Source organism: Vitis vinifera, chromosome 19, assembly GCF_030704535.1.
Source record: "Vitis vinifera cultivar Pinot Noir 40024 chromosome 19, ASM3070453v1".
In the NCBI taxonomy this organism is placed as follows: Eukaryota; Viridiplantae; Streptophyta; class Magnoliopsida; order Vitales; family Vitaceae; genus Vitis; species Vitis vinifera.
This window is the reverse complement of record NC_081823.1, coordinates 2,617,297-2,637,076: the sequence shown is the minus strand read 5'-3', so window position 1 is coordinate 2,637,076 and position 19,780 is coordinate 2,617,297. Positions and strand designations below refer to the sequence as shown.

The window sequence follows — 19,780 nt, the reverse complement described above, 5'->3', positions numbered from 1 at the left end:
TATATGCAAAACACAACTGCAGACCCATTCCCCCAACCAAATTATGAAAAAACCATCGGCCAGTAAACAATAGCAGAACATCAAGGGTAAAAATCAAACAAAATCCAAAAAGCAACAAGCCAGGAAAGTTTAGAAAAATTATGGCGAAATTTAAGAAACGGGAAAGGCAAAAGCAACCTAGAAACCCAAACAGAGAACCCAAGAGAGAGCGATTACTTTGGGTTTCGGGTTTTCATAGGATGAGGTGGATTGGAGTTCAATTCATACCTGATCTGAAGACATGGATCTTAATACATTCACTGGATTTGAAGAATTCATTTCATCCATGGGAACTTGATTTGAAGAACGCACTTCATCCATGGGAACTCGGGTGCCTAAAAAGGGTAGTTTTCGACACTAGAAGGTGGTCGGAGTGATAGTGGTGGTTGTTGAAAGGGTTGACGACGGTGAGAAGCCATAGCCACCAATGAAGAGGAAGTTAGAGGTGAAGCCTTGGTGAACAAGAGCCCGATAAAATCCCCCTCCCATTTTCCCTTTTCTTTTTCTCTTATTTTCCTCATTATTTTTTAAGGAAAATATTACAATATTTTCTTTAATATTTTCCTTTATATTTTTTTCCATCATATTTTCCATGTCATCCGAACTAAAGAAAACCATTTTCCTTTGCATTTTTTTCCTTTCCTTAGCATTTTCCGGGAACCAAACATAGCCTTAAGAATGGTCTAAAAGTTGTATTCGGTTTTGATTTATGGAAACTTACAGTACACTATCCATGAATAATTCTTGAAACATTGCTTAGTTTGAGCTGTTTTCCTTCGTTGCCAGAGTACCATATCAACATAGATTCATCCTGAAACATGATCCAGGAATGCAAATATATGGGAACAAAGAATGAAAGAACCAAATGTCTTATTTAATCCAGATAGGCATTTTGGATAATGAACAGAAAAGGCAGAGAATACTACTTTATTCTGGTGCATGTTAGTTCAAAGTTCCAACTTAATTGAATATCATAAGAAAATTATTCTTCATGTGCAATGCAGCATGGGAGAAGAAAGAAAACAGAGATATCAAAGTAACTTAGATGCAGCATAACAGTTTCATGTTTCCTAACACTCTTTTATATTGCTCTTTTTTATGGATAAAAAGGTGTATTACCAAGACCTTCAAAATTATGCATTCAGTTATTGCTACAGAGAGATTTCTTTTCTTTTTTTTTAATTTTTTTTTGCAGACAAAAAATGCATTTATTTAAAAAGCGCCAAAGAGAGGGGATGCACTCTACAAACTAACTATGAACTAATTTAGAAGGGATTATCCTATTTGAGCTTTCTTTTCATATCAAGCACAATTTTGGCTCCAAAAATTCACATTGAAGTCCATTCTGTTGAGGCTGGCATGAGCAGATGCCTAACACACATGGCAGACATTACAATTGTGTAAGCATGCTACCTTGTTATGGTGCTTATTACTCATGTTATAACCCAAAAAATTAGAAAATTGTTCCATGAAGTTAGAAGTAACATATTGGTATCATTTATCATACTATCTGGTATGCATAATCTTGTTTTTCTCTTTACAGTCTGCACTTCTATGATGGAAACTCGATATGATCATCACTAAAGCTGAGCAGAAAATTTTGTAATTCTGTAACTATAAGAATCGAGAGGAAACATACCTGTAACTTGCTCCATTGCAACTGATAGTTGCAGCTTCTTCAAGATAAACCGCACACAATAAATACCTAGAAGCACATCTCAAAAACGAAAAAAAAAATTAGTATTTGCTCATATTTTACCAGCCGCTTCAATTGCTACTATTTTCTTTTTCAATCAAAATTCTATTAACATTTAAGAATCAATTAATGTAATATAAATTAGAAAAAGTACTTGGTAGATTTGTAATAGTATTTTTAGTTACATATTCTATGATTAATAAAGTGATTTTTAAAATAATTAATTATCAAGCATCATACCTAATTTTTATCCTTCCAAATTTAAGAGAGCTTGATGAAGGCAAATTAAGTTGCCTGCTTGTATTCCCAGAATTTGTTTCTCTGTAACTTGGCCTGGATAGGGTTTCCTGTTAAAGATACATATATAGATACAGATATTTCATGTCACAAGTGAGAAATGATAGGCAGATTTGAGTGGCATGATGAATTAACAGCTCACATGCCCATCTTGGCTCATCTTATATGGTAATGGCTAGGCTGGTGTCACAATTAAATCTAGAGTTCTTCCTCCCTGCCCTGTTTTCTTTTGATGTGAGCTAATGTACTTCAATAGTAGTGTGTGAGTTATTCAATAAACTTTTGGGATTAAGACACCAAATTGACTTTACATCTGGAAGAGGTCAATTTCAGCATTAGAAATCTACATGGAAAACTGATACTTGTCTCACTTGAAAAGGGTCAATTTCACCAGTTCTTGACACTCGTCTTAGTTTCCAAACAAGAGAACATAAAAAAGTGGAATCAAAGCCAGAAAATCCAAAAAACTTGGTAACTTGCTAAAACAATGTCAACAAATTCTAGTAGCTACAGAAAAAGGACAAAAGAACAGAGCAAAGAGCATCAGCATCCATAGGTGAGAAGCCAGTGCCTTAAAACAATCTGTAAAAATGAGTTACAAACTTGAGATCCTTTTTTCTCACCTTATTTGGCAAAGAAATAGAAAAAATCTAAAAAGAGGTAAACAACGTAACACAAGAAACAAGCACAATAGAATGGGTTTCAGAAGGTTTCATGAAATTGCTTTCATATCTCATACCACTGAATAATGGTGGGGGGAAGAGGGAGTTAACCTATCATTCAGGGAAGAGAAAGCAAATTGAATCAGGGGATCAAGAAGCTTTTGTTTCTAACATTAGAACCACTGAATAATGGAAGTGATCCAAGCTTCCACGGGGTTGAGGAAGATAAAGAGTGAGGCTTCTGGTGAAGTCAATTTTAAGACACAGCTATAGAGGAGTCCAAATGAATGCAAAGAGAAAGACGAGACTGAGATCCACTTCAAAGGCTGAGTTGGTGAAAATCAATGCCTCCAAGATGGATGGGACTAGAGCTGTAGGCGCAAACCAAGCAGTAGAGCAGATTACTATGATGGTAACTACCATCAGGAGAGAGTTCGCTCATTCTTCACGGAATCTTGGAAAGTTGCTCAATGGCAAACAAATCCACAAAAAAAAAAAGAGAATTAAACTGTCTCAGTAGATACAAATCAGAATATGCAACAAATCCACTACTGATCATCATTTTAAGCAGAATCAATCAAACGGACCAAACATCATCCTTCTCTTTTATTCTTCCTTCTTCCTTCTTCCTCCTTCCTCCTCTGTACATCTTGTTTTGGTTTATCAAAAGTTCAAATAGTGAATGAACATTTACAGTAACTACTAAACATCATTTTAAGCAGAATCTACCAAACGGACCAAACCTCATCTATCTTCCTCTTTTATTCTTCCTTCTTTCTCCTCTGTACGTCTTCTTTTGTTTTATCAAAGTTCAAATGTAGCTAAAATTTGGCCATTTCCTCAATCTACAAAATCCACAAAGAGTGAACATTACAGTAACTTCTAATCAGGCAGAATCTACCAATCGGACCAAACGTCATCTTTTTATTCTTCCTTCTTCCTCCTTTGTACATCTTCTTCTTTTGGTTTATTACAGTTCAAATACTGCTAAAATTTCAGCCATTTTCTCAGTCATTGGTCTCTCGACATCGATGTAACCAGTCCAACCGCATCTCACCTTAAAATTCCTTGCTATCTGAAAATTGAACGTAAAAGATGAACGATGAACAGAAAGGTTAAATGAAGAAAATGCAAAATTAAAGATGAATCCAAATACATGATTAAACAAATCATTACCTTCGCGTCATCTTTAGAGCGGATCCGCATCGTGTGGCGGTAGAGTAGTATAGACAGACTCTCAAGATTCGGCATCGGATTCCAGTTGTGCTCTTTAGAATTTAAATTCATCAATCTAGCTTTTATCATCAAATTTCCGCCTCCGATGCGCAGAAATTCGCCCGTGGCCTTGTGAGGCTTCATCTTCTTCCACAGATTGCCGAGCCTCCAAAATCCCATACCCCGTCGGTACATCTGCACGGCCAAGTCATTCCCCTCAATCCACCCAAATGAACGACTCGGTGGAAGTGAGTTCACATCCACATTCATTCTCTCCAGTCGCTGTATCCTCTTCAAGAGTCTCTTCAGAATCTTCATCTCCCAGCGTGTTATCTCCATGTCGGTCCTTCAGAGCTCTCAATCGGAGAAGATGAGATTTGAAATTTGGAGGGAGATGTGATTTATAGAAGGTTGTAAGGGTAATTTAATAATTTAATTTTCTTTATTAAAAAGAATAAAACCGGACCGGTCTAACCGGCTCGGTTCATACTCTGAGCCGGAACTCCTGTGAACCGGATTTGAGCCGAAAGAACCGGCATTTCAACCACCAAATAGGTGAACCGTTTCAGCTTGTTCCGCTTCTCTGGGCTTGGGCACAAAAAGAGAGATCGGATTTGGAATGGCTTACATAAATTTATTATATTTATGTACGTATAATAAATTTGAAAATAATATAAAAAAAATAACCTAATATCTTCGAAAATTATAAAATAATTTGATATTTAATATGTAAATAAAATTAAACAATTTTTTTTATCAGTTTCAATATATATCTTCATATTTATATTATATATTATTTAATTTATAAATATTAAACATGAAAAATAAATATTATATTGATTTTAAGTTTTTTTATATATATTTTAAACTTTTTATAATTATTTTTTATTTTAATTAAATATAAATTATATATTTATGACATCATTAATTCGACAATAACCTTTTTTATTTAATTACTACTTCAATTTTCAAAACATTGGTGCTGGACTTGAGAGAAATTCATTCATTTTGCACATATTTTTTTATTTTTTTTATTAATAAATTACTCTAAATTATACAAAACTTGATGTGTTATATTCATTAACCAATATAGCAATTTGGAAAAATATTTTGGAACTCAAAAATTAAGTGAATTAATATCAAAATTTTTCATTTCAAAACTAGTTTAGAATGACCGTGTCAATTTCTCTCCCGAATTGTATATATTTTTAAAAAAACTTTGTATGCCATAAACTTGTTCATATACCTAAGGTGAACAATTTCCAAGCACAAGATATAAGATAATTTAAGATTATAATTTAAAGGTAAAAATAATTTTAACAAATCGACTTAATAACTTAGTATGATTTAATAGTGTAAGCATAATTTAATTTAAACTCATTTTAAAATATTAAATATTAAATATTAAATTTTACCAAATACACTCTAAATGGTGTTTGAGAAATTAATTTAATGATTTAATATAAGTTAATGGCTTAATTCAAGCTTTTCCGATTTGCACAATGCTTTTGGTTATAAATAACTTAAAGATAAAAGTTAATTGGACTAAAATACCACAAAGTGGCATCATTTGTAGACTAGTTCTATTTTAGTTTAATTATATCTTAACAAGTTTAAGACTTTAGTTATCTCCGATCATCTCATGCTATGGATAATAAGGTGAACCAAGTCTATCATAACATCAAATTATCTCTCTCGAACCTCACTTTTGACTTAAGTAAGTTATTAATTATATAGGCATTGTACTTTTAAGCACCTACAGGATTAGTGTAAAACATACATTTCGTCAAGGATAACAATGGGTCAAGTTCTTGCCCGATCGCATCACCGTTAAGAGAATCAATTTGAGATAAATATAAATATGTAATGATAGGATTGAAAATTTATTTAATTTTTAACCCATGTGAGCTTCGAGTCTTGTTCTATCCAACCCCACTCAAGCCATTGAATGTGGAATAAACAATTAGAAAAACTCATGGGCATAAATAGAATTTTTCTTTAAAAGTAACCCATGAAAAAAATTGCATAAACAAAGAGTGGTATGAGACTTAGGTGGTGTTTGTTTTTTTACTAAGTAGAAAAAGCCAAATATCAACCAAAAAAACAAACACCGCCTTAATATACTAGATTCATTAATGAATATGGTAATTTGCAAAAATATAAAAAATATAAACTTCACTTATGTTCTTAAAAATCATTTTTTAAATTTTTTAAATTTGAGATAGTAAAAATTATTATTTGTACAAGGCCAACTAAGCAAAAAAATTCAAAATTGTAAGCACTTAAAGATGGTACAAAACATTCATTTCGCCAAGTATGGTAAGAGGGGCTTCTTTCATATGCCGCTCACTTCATCCCTAATAGATAGACCGGATTTAGGATAAGTATAAAAAAGTAGTTAGAATAGATTCGTAAACCAGGTCGACTGATCCATTTTAAATTTAAAATAGTTCTATATGTTCCTTTCCTATTCCTTCTATGTCGCAGGGTTAAAACCAAAAAATATTTGTTGCTTTCCTGATGTTTCCTCACGTTTTCGATAAAACCTTCCCGTAAAAGTATTTTAACAATGTTTTCGATGATATTAGTAGATGCTATTCGAACCGTTACTTTTCTATCCATGTCGACATTTCGTATAAGGGTTATTATGTCAACAATAGTGTCCCTGCCCATGATGAACTAAAATTATTGGTGTCTGCTAATTTTGATATAATCAACATGCTCTTTTTTATTTTTTTATTTATGAATTCTATTAAATATTAAATTAAAGATATATGCGTGAAACACAATCTACTAATTAATCTATTTCATTCACTTACTATAACTATATCATGGTCTCGTCTTATAATACCTCAGGGGTTAAGAAAACTATTTTAGTAAAATTTAATTGTCTCAATTCCCAGACGATCGCACCAAAAATTCGAGTTCCTTTTGAGTTTCCTTCTTGATCAATAATAACTGCAGCATTGTCATCATATCGTATTATCATACCGTTATCACATTTGAGTTCTTTATAGGTACGTACAATTACAACTCTGATTACTTCTGATCTTTCTAGAGGCATATTTGGTACTACTTCTTTTATCATAGCAACAATAACGTCACCAATATGAGCGTATCGGCGATTACTAGTTCCTATGATTCAAATACACATCAATTCTCGAGCCCACTGTTATCCGCTACATTCAAATGGGTCTGGAAGTTAAGAATTGAGATTTTTCTTCTCTTCTTTTTCCCTTCTAGAAAGGGAGTGAGGGTTGAGTGTTGTATCATCCCTCCTCGATGACGCCGTTGAACATGGAATAAACAATTGGAGAAATTTATGGGCCATGAAAAGGACTTTTCCTTGAACATAACCCATGAAAAAGATTGCATTGCCCATCGGCCCAATTCTAACCTATGGGCTCATTCCATAGCAACGGCTATACAGGCCTAAAATTCAAATTCAAAATTCAAATTAAGATTCAAAAGACTTCTTCTTTCTCACCAGCCGCTCTTTCTCAGTACAGCACCAGACTCCTCTCCAATGGCAACCACCACCACCTCCAACGCCTTCCTCACCACCCCCACCAAAACCCCATCAGAAAAATCCAAGAAATCCCATCACCACTTCCCCAACTCCGACTCCAAGTCCCGATTCGAGGCCTACAACCGTCTACAATCCGCCGCAGTAGCCTTCGGCGAGAAGCTACCCATCCCCGAGATTGTCGCCCTCGGTGGCCAATCCGACGGCAAGAGCTCCCTCCTTGAAGCCCTTCTTGGATTCCGCTTCAATGTTCGCGAGGTCGAGATGGGCACACGAAGGCCTCTCATCCTTCAGATGGTGCATGATTCGACGGCGTTGGAGCCCCGGTGTCGGTTTCAGGTTCTGAGATATTTTTTATGATTGGGTTTTAATTTAAGAGCATGTTGTTTTGTTAAGCTAGGGTTTTGTTTTGGTGCTCTAGGGTTTTGGGTCTTGAGAATTGGGGCTCTGCATTTTGTTTGGTTACTAGGAAACTGTTGAATAGGAGAAGATTGGAGTTCTGAATCTTGTGCTTTATGTTGCTTTCGTTGGAGATAATGAGAAAATGGAAGATAAAGAAAAAATAAAATGGGGAACATATACGTGGTATAGGATATTTTGATTACCGAGAATTAGAAGATCAATTCAATTAATACAAAGAGTTGAGGCTCTGTTCCAAACGATGAAAAAATTCAGATTCAAAATATTTTGGTTTCTGTAGTTTTCCTACGTTTTCTCAGCAGCCAAGCAGAGCATTAGGGGTTTGGGGCATTTTCTAGAGTTGAGTTTTAAGAAATTTGATGCCTCAACAGCAAGTTTTGTTTCTTTCTATTGTTTTGACCAGTCTTAGATTCAAGGATTCTGTGGACCTTTACAGTTTTCTCAAAGTAAAGTTTCAAGTTTATGTAAACTGGGGTTTTGGGTATTGAGAATTGTGATTTGGGGTTTAGGTATCTCTGGGATATGAGTTTCAGATGTTAGTGCATATCAACTTTCTAAGCTCTTTCTGGATGCTAAGATTCTGGAGCAAAAAGGAAAATACAGATGTAACATAGTCAAGTAAATTGATTTGCAAGAATCAAAAGCCCTGACATGATTTTGAAAAAAATTCTGTTTCTTAACCTTTGTTTGGCTGCTCAGAAAGTGAAGGAGAATTAACAAGAGTGTGAGAGACTGGTTAAATTAATTGGTTGAATTGAATTACAATGTCGAAAGGCCCTGCATTTTAGTAGATTGAGGTAAATTTGGATAAATCAAGCTCCTGAAACTGTGGGGGTTCTCATTAACAACATCAAGAAAAGTTGGACGTGAGTTCAGCTTTTAATTTTCTGGGGGGGTAAACAGCAGAAAATATCAAACTTCAATCAATATAACAGTGGCATTGTTGAGGGGGTAAGTCTAGGGTTTAGGCTATTTTCAGAATAAACCTTTCAGAAGTTCGTATGTTCTTTCTCATCATTATTATTTTAATCCCACTATTTGAAACAGGAGGAGGATTCTGAAGAATATGGAAGTCCAGTTGTTTTGGCATCTGCAATTGCAGACATCATAAAATCCCGAACGGAGGCATATTTGAAGAAGACTAAAACTGCCGTTTCTTCTAAACCAATTGTAATGAGAGCAGAATATGCTCATTGTCCTAATCTCACCATTATTGATACCCCGGGTTTCGTTCTTAAGGTACATTATCAAGGATCAAAGATAATGATGAACATGAAGTTCAAAACTTTCACCAACATATTTGGTCTTTGCACTAAGATAAATATTTGAAACTGCATTGGCAGGCCAAGAAGGGAGAACCAGAGAACACGCCTGATGAAATTCTATCAATGGTGAAGTCTCTGGCTAGTCCTCCACATCGCATTCTTCTGTTCCTTCAACAAAGTAGTGTTGAATGGTGTTCATCGTTGTGGTTGGATGCCGTTCGGGAAATTGATCCAACCTACAGACGGACAGTAATCGTTGTTTCCAAATTTGATAATCGGCTCAAGGTATATGTGGAAGACTACTCCAGTTAATCTTCAAGAACTAAATTTGTGTTTTGATGGAGATTAACACAGAACACATGACACATACAATTAATTGAATGCAGTGGACATAATTTGGGATTATTTTGTAGACAAGACTAATAGAAAATGATTGAAGTAGCCTCATCTCCTGGCTTGGCACAATGCTTAATAGTATTTGTTAAAGTAACTTGCCCTACTTGAATTTTGATTTCTAAATTTGGTTTTAAGAATGGTATTAATTCATGCAGGAGTTTACTGACCGATGGGAAGTAGATCGGTATTTGAGTGCAAGTGGTTACCTTGGAGATGGCACTCACCCATTTTTTGTAGCCCTGCCAAAAGACAGGAACACAGTTTCAAATGATGAATTCCGCAGGCAAATATCACAGGTTGACTCAGATGTCCTGCGACATCTGCGTGATGGGATCAAGGGAGGATTTGACGAAGAAAAATTCAGGCCCTTCATTGGCTTTGGCTGTCTGAGAGAATATTTGGAGTCTGAGCTTCAGAAAAGATACAAAGAAGCAGCCCCAGCAACTCTAGCTTTGCTCGAGCAGAGGTGCTGTGAAGTCACCACTGAGTTGGCTAGATTGGATTCCAAAATACAGGCTACTTCTGATGTTGCACATCTAAGAAGATGTGCAATGCTGCACACTGCCTCCATCAGCAATCATGTGGTGTGTAGTCAACGCTAATATCTTCCAATTTCAATACAATGTCTGAAATTATGTCTTGTTTAGTACAGAACAAACATTCTCACATATGATTTAATAATTTCCATAATTATCTGAAAATGGCCTGAAGATTGAAAATCCTTCAATAATTGTTTATGAATGATCTTATGAATCAAAATAATTTGCCAGTTTTAAACCTCAGCGCCACAAAGACAAAATAAAGTTTAAATTCTGTTTCTGGTTATTCCCTTATTTTTCCTTATATATTTTCCATTAGTTCTTGAGATTCAAATTGTTGATGGCAAAATGGTCGCTGTTTATTCCCAAATTTTGAACCCACCAATATGTTCAAGCTTTAATTTTTTTTCTTTTCAAATATCATTTCTCTTATCCATGACAAGGCAAGTAATTTTTTATTCTAAATTAATTAAGGTTGGTCTCTTCTTGTTGATTGCTGAAGGGAGTGCTGATTGATGGAGCTGCAGATCCTGCCCCTGAGCAATGGGGTAAAACAACAGAGGAAGAGCAGTCAGAGAGTGGCATTGGGAGCTGGCCGGGCATTACTGCTGTTATAAAACCTCCCAATTCTACCCTTAGACTCTATGGAGGAGCTGCTTTTGAAAGAGTGATACATGAATTTCGTTGTGCTGCATATTCCATTGAATGCCCACCAGTATCAAGGGAGAAGGTATATTAACTGTACATGCAATTTACACTTGGAATTCAAAGTTTCAGCATCCTTGATTGTTCATAAGCTGTGAACTGCTAAAATATTTGACATTGGTGGAACAGGTGGCAAATATACTACTTGCCCATGCTGGCCGTGGTGGAGGAAGAGGAGTAATGGAGGCAGCTGCAGAGATTGCACGTGCAGCTGCTCGGTCATGGCTTGCTCCTCTTCTTGACACTGCTTGTGATCGACTTGCTTTTGTTTTGGGGAACCTCTTTGATCTTGCTGTGGAGAGGAGTTGCAGCCGTGACTCAGACTGTAAGAAAGCTATCTTAAACTGCTTGCTTAAACTTTTGTTAGTAGATAATTTCTAGCTTTCCTTTCATCCATGGATATTTTAGATTGATCATCTTAAATTTACTTATTCTCGTTGGTTTTTTCTTGGTATAATAAGAACATGTACCATGTCCTACAATTATGGACAAGTTAATGAAAATTGAATCCTCTCAGCCATTTTTATAACAACAGATGCTTCTGCCTATGAATTAGTGAAGCATTAGCTTATCAAGTTTAGATATCTAATATTTCTGTGACTTGAATTTCAGTGTACTTTGATATTCCATATGAAAGCCAAAACTTTGCACATTGTTGTTAGACTTCAGATGCTAAGATAATTTATAAGACCTATTACAGGGAAAAACCTGAATTCTGAGCTTAAAAAATTTGTAAGCAATATGTTTTAACTGCCTTGATGTTTGCCTTCTCTACTCTTTTGTTTTATACCCACCTATGAGTATTTGCATAAATAGTTGAAGAAGAACAATGGGTTGTTTGTTCTATTTTGCAGATGGGAGGAAAAGTGGAAATATGGATGGGTATGTTGGTTTTCATGCTGCTTTAAGACACTCGTACAATCGCTTTATAAAGGATCTTGCCAAACAGTGCAAGCAACTAGTTCGACACCACCTTGACTCAGCTACAAGCCCATATTCTCAGGTTTGTTATGAGAACTTCCAAGGAGGCTCTGGCTCAGGTGTAACCTCCATGTACAGATTTAGCCAACCTTTAGTTGGGTCATTTTCCCTTGAACTATCTGAAGGGGGGCCAGCATTGCGCCATGACAAGGTGAGAGATCAAGAAAACATACCTCCAGAAAAGGATGCACAAGAAACCACACCTGGAAAAGGAGTGGAAACCAGAGAAGCTCTCCGGGAAAGCCAATTGACTGTGCCTGAAACCCCATCACCTGATCAACCATGTGATATGGTTTATGGGGGAGTTAAGAAGGAAGTTGGAAATGAACATGGAGCAAGAAAACGCCAAGCAAGAATGATTGGCCATAGCAGAAACTCAGATAATTTAAGACTTACAAATGCTGGCAGTTTTCTATTTGGAAATGCAGATAGTGGCTTGAGGTCAGGCTCAGCTTACTCTGATATTTGTTCATCTGCTGCACAGCATTTTGCCCGAATACGTGAAGTTCTTGTTGAGAGAAGTGTGATGTCAACTTTGAATTCTGGATTTTTAACCCCTTGGTGAGTTCCTTTGTATATCTCAAGCCAATTTACATCTCCACAAGCATATAACATAGATAGAAACTTCAGCATATGTTCCACTGGTGCTAAGTTCCTAATTCTTTCTCAAACCAATTTGCATCTACACTATATATAACACTCCACATACATAGGCAATCAGCATTTGTTGCATGTTTTCTCATAGACTTCTAGCTTCTCTTTTTACCATTTTAGATTCCATACAAGCCTGATGACTCCACATACATAGGCAATCAGCATTTGTTGCATGTTTTCTCATAGACTTCTAGCTTCTCTTTTTACCATTTTAGATTCCATACAAGCCTGATGACTATTGGTTTGATCTATTTTGTTGGTCTATTTTACATTTTATAGATGTTTTTTCAACTAAGACAACACTTTTGGTTCCATTATGCCCTGTGAATTAACATATTTATGCAGTTTATATGTTTTATTCAGTTATTTCAGTTACTACCTCAATAAGGAAAAGATTAGAATAATCTCTTATTCTCTTTCCATTAATGCAGCCGGGATCGACTTATGATGGCACTTGGATTGGATTTGTTTGCTGTAAACGACGAGAAATTCATGGATATGTTTGTTGCACCTGGGGCAATCGATATCCTTCAGAATGAACGGCAGTCTCTTGAGAAGCGGCAGAAGATACTCCAATCTTGCTTGAATGAATTTAAAAGCGTTGCTCGAGCTCTTTGATGGAAGCATTGGTTGGTTCTCTACTAAAACTGCACTGAAACCACTGGTAGGGAGTTGACAGGCGGCTTCACAGCTAGTGAACATACTAAAATTGCCAACCAGTTTTCTTTCAAGTTGTGGTAGTCATTACCAGTTTGGTATGCAGAGAGACTGAGGCATGGAAAGTTGGAAACAGTCACAGCACCTCCACAATTGCCTACTTGTATACAAGGGAATGCTCACAACTAGTGGACAGGTCAAATTGTGAACCAGTTCTCTCAAGTTGAGGTAGGTTGTTTCCAATTTGTTGTGTAAAGACTGATTTACATGTTAATAATGATTGTTTGGTTTGTGAGAGCAGCAATGACTATGGCATGAAAATCATGTGCCACTACTGTCTGTCCATGGATGAGGTGGGAGTTTTCCACCATCCCTAAAAACTAGGTCATTATGGATCTATAAAACCCAACTTGTTTTTAATTGCTTTTTATAGAGTGCCTTTGAGTAATAATTAAAAAAAATGAAGAATACTTTGAAAGTCAAGAAAAGAATTCTCAATCAAAATTTTGCCCTTGAAAATAATTAAGAATTGATTTTTAAAATTGTTTTTGGACGATTACTTTTGAAAATGTTGCCAGATAGACCCATTCCTAGGGTTTTAGGAAATCCCTTTTTTTTTTCCTTCTTTCAAATAATAACTTCTACAATATTTTACCTATTCCTAGCTATGTTTAGATACTTTGTTTATTATTTTAATGGATTGTTTTTATATTGTTCCTATAGAATATCTAGCCTAGGAGTGGTAGTTTATGTTCATTGGTTGTGTTAAAATTTAGGTATTCTATTACATAAATCAACTCAACTCGAGACAAATAATAATCATATCAAAACATAAACTTAAATATTATATAATTACTAAAATAGTAATATATCATATAACACGTCATATATCTCATTTAACTTATTTAATAATGTTAAATTATGTCTTATATTAGTATTAATTATGAATTAAATAATTTAAAATTATAATTAAATTAATTAATAAAATTATTAAATGAGTCAATTCGAGCTAAATTTTTATTATGCAAATTATCTCAAAAACTACATATTTATTAAATGGGTTATCAAGTTGATATAAATTTGATTTAAATCAAATTATACCTGGTCTAAATCCACCAAAAAACATAAATTTCAAATTTTATCGATGAAAGTCAAAACCGATAACATGGACAAGTAAGGAAGTCATGTGCCTTATTGACTACATTTGTTTCACAAGTCCACATATTGAATCATATGGCTTCAAACTATTGATGGTTTCCACTGAGGTGGGGTTTCTTAGTTCTTACTTCTTACACATTGCTTGGCCCTGCCCTTCAAAGAGGGTCACCTCACCCACCATTGTAGGGCACAAAGGGCCACAAAAATTGAGCCAAATGGGAATTATGGAACTCCATACAGGGTGAAAAATTCTCAAAAACAATCATTGGGAGACCCTACACGGCCACATCCAAACTCACAATAGGGCTTCCTCTCACCACCCTGAATTCAGTTGATAAAGTTGGGATTTGAAGACCATAGACAGCAATGAGCCCCACAATTTTAGGTAAACTGGTGAATCATCCCCTTTTTTTAAAGTCAAAAAAATGATGTGGCCTTAGATGTTTCTGATAATAATAATACTTTACTTAAAGAAAAGAAGAAAAAAAACCACTAATCAAAGAATAAAATAAAGAGGAACACAGCTATAGTGTCAGCACTTCTCTGTGTCGTATTCATGAACCTTGAAACATGGAGGAAAGTGGTCCTCCTCCTCCTCCTCCATAGCCAAAGGCCCATTCCACCAAGTTTAAATTATAATAAATTTAGGGGTTTTTTTCCATGTTTGGTTTGCAGCCTAGTGTTTCTTTATTATAGTTAAGTTAACTGCAAAATGGTATTAGTTTGTTTTTTTGGTTGTTTGGTTAGTTGGTTGATATGATTTATTCAAAAATGGCCTGCCATTTTCTAAGTTAAGTTTGATTTTTTGACTGAATAAGCTTAGTTGGTTAGGGTCAAAGATTAGGAACCACGGTTCTAACTTGAACTCTACGCAATACATTACTAGGTCATTTGGGTTGTGAGTGATTACATCATATGCAAGAATTAGGAGGTGTTTGGTTAACAAAGAAAAAGAAAAAAAAAATCTTAAAAAAGGAGTTTTATGTCCCAATTTAGAAAGTGTTTTTAGCTTGTTATGTGTTTTTGAAAAAAAAAAAATAAGTGTTTAATAAAATTTAGGTTGTAATGTAGAAAAATTACTTGAAACGTATTTGACAATGATTTTAGGAAGTGTTTTTTGTTTTTTTAACACTTAAAGATTTTTACTTTTCAAATATTAAAAATTATAAAAATACTTTTCAAAATTACTATCAAATGTATTCTTACAGTCCGTTTGACAATGATTTTAGAAAATATTTATAAAAAAAAACACTTAATAAGTGATTCTCTTAAAAAAAAAAAAAAAACTTTTATTTAAAACACTTCCACTCAAAACTCTTATTAAAGTAAAAATATTATCATATCAAATGCATTCTCATGTTATATTTTTAATTATTTGTTTATATTATTTTGAGTAATAATTGAAAATATAGAGAATATTTTAAAATTTTTATATTGTATATAAGTGTATGGTACTTTCATAGAGACTAAACTGAAAAAACGGTATTTTATATTTAAGTTTCCAAACAGAATTTTTTAAAAACAAGTAATGATCGTTTTTAATATTTATTCTTAAAAAACCTATTTTTGGAAAATGTTTTGATATAGACTCTAATGTTTAATGACTTAGAATAAAAAATAATAATAATTAATGAATAAATTCAAACAAAAAATGTTATATAGAGGAAACATTTTCAATAGAGCAAAATTTTGAAGCAATGGGTACCAAGAATTTGCGAAAATTGGGAAAAGAAGTCAAATAGAAGAGTTTCTTTAATGAGGTGTTTTTGCATTTTGTGGGTCATTTTGTTCTTCCTCTTTTACAGGCTGTTGGATCATTAATATCATAGTTGGAGCAATACATGAAGTGTGGGGCCATGCTGCTTTGACTTGACTCATGGACAAAGACCCTAGTGTCTCTCTCCCTCTCTCACACATCCAAAAATAAACGTTCTCCCTCTCTCTCTCTCTCCTCTCTCCTCTCTCCTCTCTCCTCTCTCCTCTCTCCTCTCTCCTCTCTCCTCTCTCCTCTCTCCTCTCTCCTCTCTCCTCTCTCCTCTCTCCGTCTCCCCCTCTCTCTCTCTCACACATCCAAAAATAAATGTTGTAGGAGACAAAGTCAAGGCCATTCCATGTCACACACCAACCTATAAAGCTTTCTTAATTGCTTTTCTCCTTACCATTCCATTTCTATAAAAAAAATCCAAATATATATATATTTTTACCCGAATAAATCTAAATTTATTTAAATTTCCAATAAAAAATCAAATCTAATAAATCTAGAAAATGAAAATAGAAATGTCTAAATTTTTTGGGATTGTCAAAAAGGGAAATTTTATTTCTTTCCATTTGCAGACCCCTAATCCCAAAGAGTTTTTTTTTTTTAGTGAAAAGGGAAGTGGGAGCTTTGTTTGGTTGTCAAGAAAATGAATTCCAAGCAACCTTTTTAGTTTTTTTAACCATTTTCTTTGCAAGTAGAGGATGGAACCAAGGGTAGTAGGAAGATATATATATACCTTAGTATGCTTTGCTATGAAGCCTTCCTTTAATCATTATATCTATGGCATGATTTCCAATACATACATGCTCTATTACATTTTGAAAGAACCCCAAATGAAAGTGATTCTAAAGTTAAAATTATGGTGCCAAATGCTTTGTATTCACATATATCTCAAAGTTTTTGAGGATGGCTTAATGGGTTATGATTTGAAATAGAAAAATAAAATATTTTGAAGAAAAAAATAAGGAAAAGAAAATAAAAATTAGATTTATGTGGCTTAAAAAAGACTAAGAGGGGAAAAAAATAAAAAAACAATATTAAAGAAAATTATTTTCTCATATAGTTTAATATTAAAAAATAAAAAATAAAATCATATATAATTAAATTATTTAATTTATATATATATAAAAAGTAAATTTAGTACCATGAAAAAACATATAAAAAGATTTTATTAAATTTAATCTTTTTTTCTTTCCTCAAAATTTTCAAAGCCAAATATAACATTAATATTAATAAATCATTTTTATATATTTCTTTAAACTCATTTTACTTATTTTTACCCTTTCATATGAGAATTATATAATTTAAATTTACATAAATTTTTAACTAATTTTAATTTGCATGACTTCCTTCCATGTATTTTTTATGACAAATCATTAAATTTTTCTTTTTTAAAAGAACCAAACATAGTCTATAGTATGGTGGTTTATTAATAGGTTACATATTATAAAAATGGAGAGCTATAAGATTGACTATTGCACCCAAAAAACTTCTCCCCTTACAAAAATAAGTGTTCTATGGAAGATACTTTATTTAGACCCACCTAAACAATATTCAAATGGGTTAATCAAACAAGACTCATTGAATGGATGGATTGGTTAAATCAATCCAATCAACTCGAGACAATATTTGATCCCATATTTTGTCCGAACCATTGTATCATCATACTAAATCAAAATCGGAACGGAATTGAATGGATGAAGTGGTTGATGAAACCATTGGGGGGGGGGGGGGGGGGGGGGGGGGTGAACCCGACCATGGGGCTTGACCAAGTTGGGTGATGGTGAGACATGATGAGTAGGACGGACCCTACAAGGCGAGCAAATATCAAAGGAGGATTCTCCTCATGTTGTCACTATTCACTGCATAAGAACCACCAAAGTGACACCTCATTATTAACATTGTTTTAACACCTTTAGTCAAGCCGGCCAAACAAGGCTTTAACATTATTATAATTTCAGTTCAAATTCTCTACGCACCAATTATTGCCTATAAAGAATTCCCCCCATGGATGACCAACATCTAACCCTATTTGGAGAGTTTTTAGTACCCTTTTATGATAGTTCAAAGACACTTTCCTAAATAAATACGACTCAGTTTTTGTTGTCTTTTGTTTCTTTGATTGCGGGAAGTTTCTAGGATCCATCGCTATGTATTTATTAATATAATCGATATACACATGTGGGATGTTTCAAAGGGTAAAAAGATGGATGGAATCAACTTTTGACATAAAACATCTAGAAAATGATAAATAAAGGTATGACGTAACACCCTTTTTTTTTCATAAAAATAAAATAAAATAAATAAGAAGAAGAGGAAATGGTTTTTGATGGAAACACCTTGATTAGTGATTTTTTCCTTTTTTAATTTTTGTTATATTGGGTCAGTGTCGTCTATTGTATCAAGTACTACTTTCCAATAATACATTAAAGATTCTCATCTAATCTTATTATAATACTTATTCAAAACAAAAGTATGATTAAATATAAAGAACATAATTAAGATATAAAAAATGTTATAAGTACGATAAATATGATGTGAGTATGAAAATTTGACTAATAACAATATGATAAAAATATGAAGAGTTATTAATGACTTAAATTACTCATTAAAATCACTTTAATTTAAGTTTTAATATATTGGGTCGGTATCAGCTATCCTATCAGATGATACTTTTCATTGTTTTCAATAATATATTAAAGATGTTACAGATATAATAAATATGACCTGAATATGAAAATTTGACTAATAATAATATGATAAAAAATATGAAGGGTAATTAATGACTCGAATTATTCATTAAAATCATTTTATTTTAAGTTTTAATATATTGGGTCAGTGTCAATCTATCATATCAAATAATATTTTCAATAATAAATTCTCATCTAATCTTATTTGAATACTTGTGTTGAATAAAAATATGACTAAATACAAAGAACATAACTAAGATATAAAAAATGTTTTAAGTACGATAAATATGACATGAATATGAAAAATTGACTAATAATAATGTGATAAAAATATGAAGGGTTATTAATAATTCGAATTATATATTAAAACCCATTAACTACATAAATTTTTCTTTATAAATTTTTTTTTTTTAAATTGTTTTAAGGTCTACTCAAATTTCAGGTATTTTTAATTATTTTTAACATAGTGTCTACAACAATTGAAAATATAGAAAATATTTTTAAAACTTTTATATTATGCATAAATGGGTAACACCTTTACAAAGAATATGTCAAAAAATTATTTTTTGTATTTAAATTGTTTTAATATAATTTTGTTATTAAAAATAACAAATAATCAAGAATCGTTTTTAAGAATTGTTTTCGACAACTATTTTTTAACAAGTATTTTTAAAAACTTCCTAAAATTTTATATATTGTAAATTAAAATCTATTAGTTGATACTAAAACTTGGGGATGACCCTTGTATGATATTTGAGGTTTTTTCCAATTGGTTACTTGTCTCAACAAGTGGAAAAGTACTTTTAATGTTTTGTACCCTAAAAAAATAAAAGTGAATTGGCATGCTATTATCAAATTGGGCACTAAATTCAAGCCGTTGTTGATGGGGTTTGTTAGGAACTCAAAAATCCACACCACAATGATTTGGAATGAGAATCATGAGATGGTGCAATTCCTTTTGTAGTAATATGTCATGGACATTAGGTCCCCACCCTCCTCTTCTCTTTCTTCACTTTCCAACATACATGAGAATTGGATTCTCATACCTCTTTTTTTTCTCTCTTCTTCTTCTTCTTCTTCTTCTTTTTCCTACATGTAAATATATACAAGAACCTCTATAC

The 19,780-nt window shown here is 33.3% G+C and overlaps 2 protein-coding genes across 2 annotated transcripts; one reads left to right on the top strand and one right to left on the bottom strand.

The window, feature by feature from the left end:
* Window positions 1-3,270: 3,270 nt before the first annotated feature.
* Window positions 3,271-4,298, bottom strand: LOC104877510 (uncharacterized). The gene is made up of 2 exons (XM_010645883.3): window positions 3,871-4,298; window positions 3,271-3,769 (listed from the first exon to the last, which is right to left on the bottom strand). Exons 1-2 carry the CDS (start codon window positions 4,246-4,248, stop codon window positions 3,665-3,667), a joined length of 483 nt encoding a protein of 160 aa, XP_010644185.1. The 5' UTR covers window positions 4,249-4,298; the 3' UTR covers window positions 3,271-3,664.
* Window positions 4,299-7,244: 2,946 nt separating this feature from the next.
* Window positions 7,245-13,472, top strand: LOC100252153 (dynamin-related protein 5A). The gene is made up of 8 exons (XM_002282492.4): window positions 7,245-7,774; window positions 8,903-9,094; window positions 9,199-9,405; window positions 9,672-10,100; window positions 10,558-10,785; window positions 10,890-11,085; window positions 11,615-12,302; window positions 12,827-13,472. Exons 1-8 carry the CDS (start codon window positions 7,436-7,438, stop codon window positions 13,011-13,013), a joined length of 2,466 nt encoding a protein of 821 aa, XP_002282528.1. The 5' UTR covers window positions 7,245-7,435; the 3' UTR covers window positions 13,014-13,472.
* Window positions 13,473-19,780: the final 6,308 nt, after the last annotated feature.

Excerpts from the sequence above, each read along its gene's own strand:
- LOC104877510 (XM_010645883.3), bottom strand. The coding sequence starts at position 4,248 with ATGGAGATAACACGCTGGGAGATGAAGATTCTGAAGAGACTCTTGAAG. Across the intron at positions 3,770-3,870 it reads GCTCTAAAGATGACGCGAAG|ATAGCAAGGAATTTTAAGGT; the intron begins GTAATGATTTGT and ends TTCAATTTTCAG.
- LOC100252153 (XM_002282492.4), top strand. The coding sequence starts at position 7,436 with ATGGCAACCACCACCACCTCCAACGCCTTCCTCACCACCCCCACCAAA. Across the intron at positions 7,775-8,902 it reads AGCCCCGGTGTCGGTTTCAG|GAGGAGGATTCTGAAGAATA; the intron begins GTTCTGAGATAT and ends TATTTGAAACAG. Across the intron at positions 11,086-11,614 it reads TTGCAGCCGTGACTCAGACT|ATGGGAGGAAAAGTGGAAAT; the intron begins GTAAGAAAGCTA and ends TCTATTTTGCAG.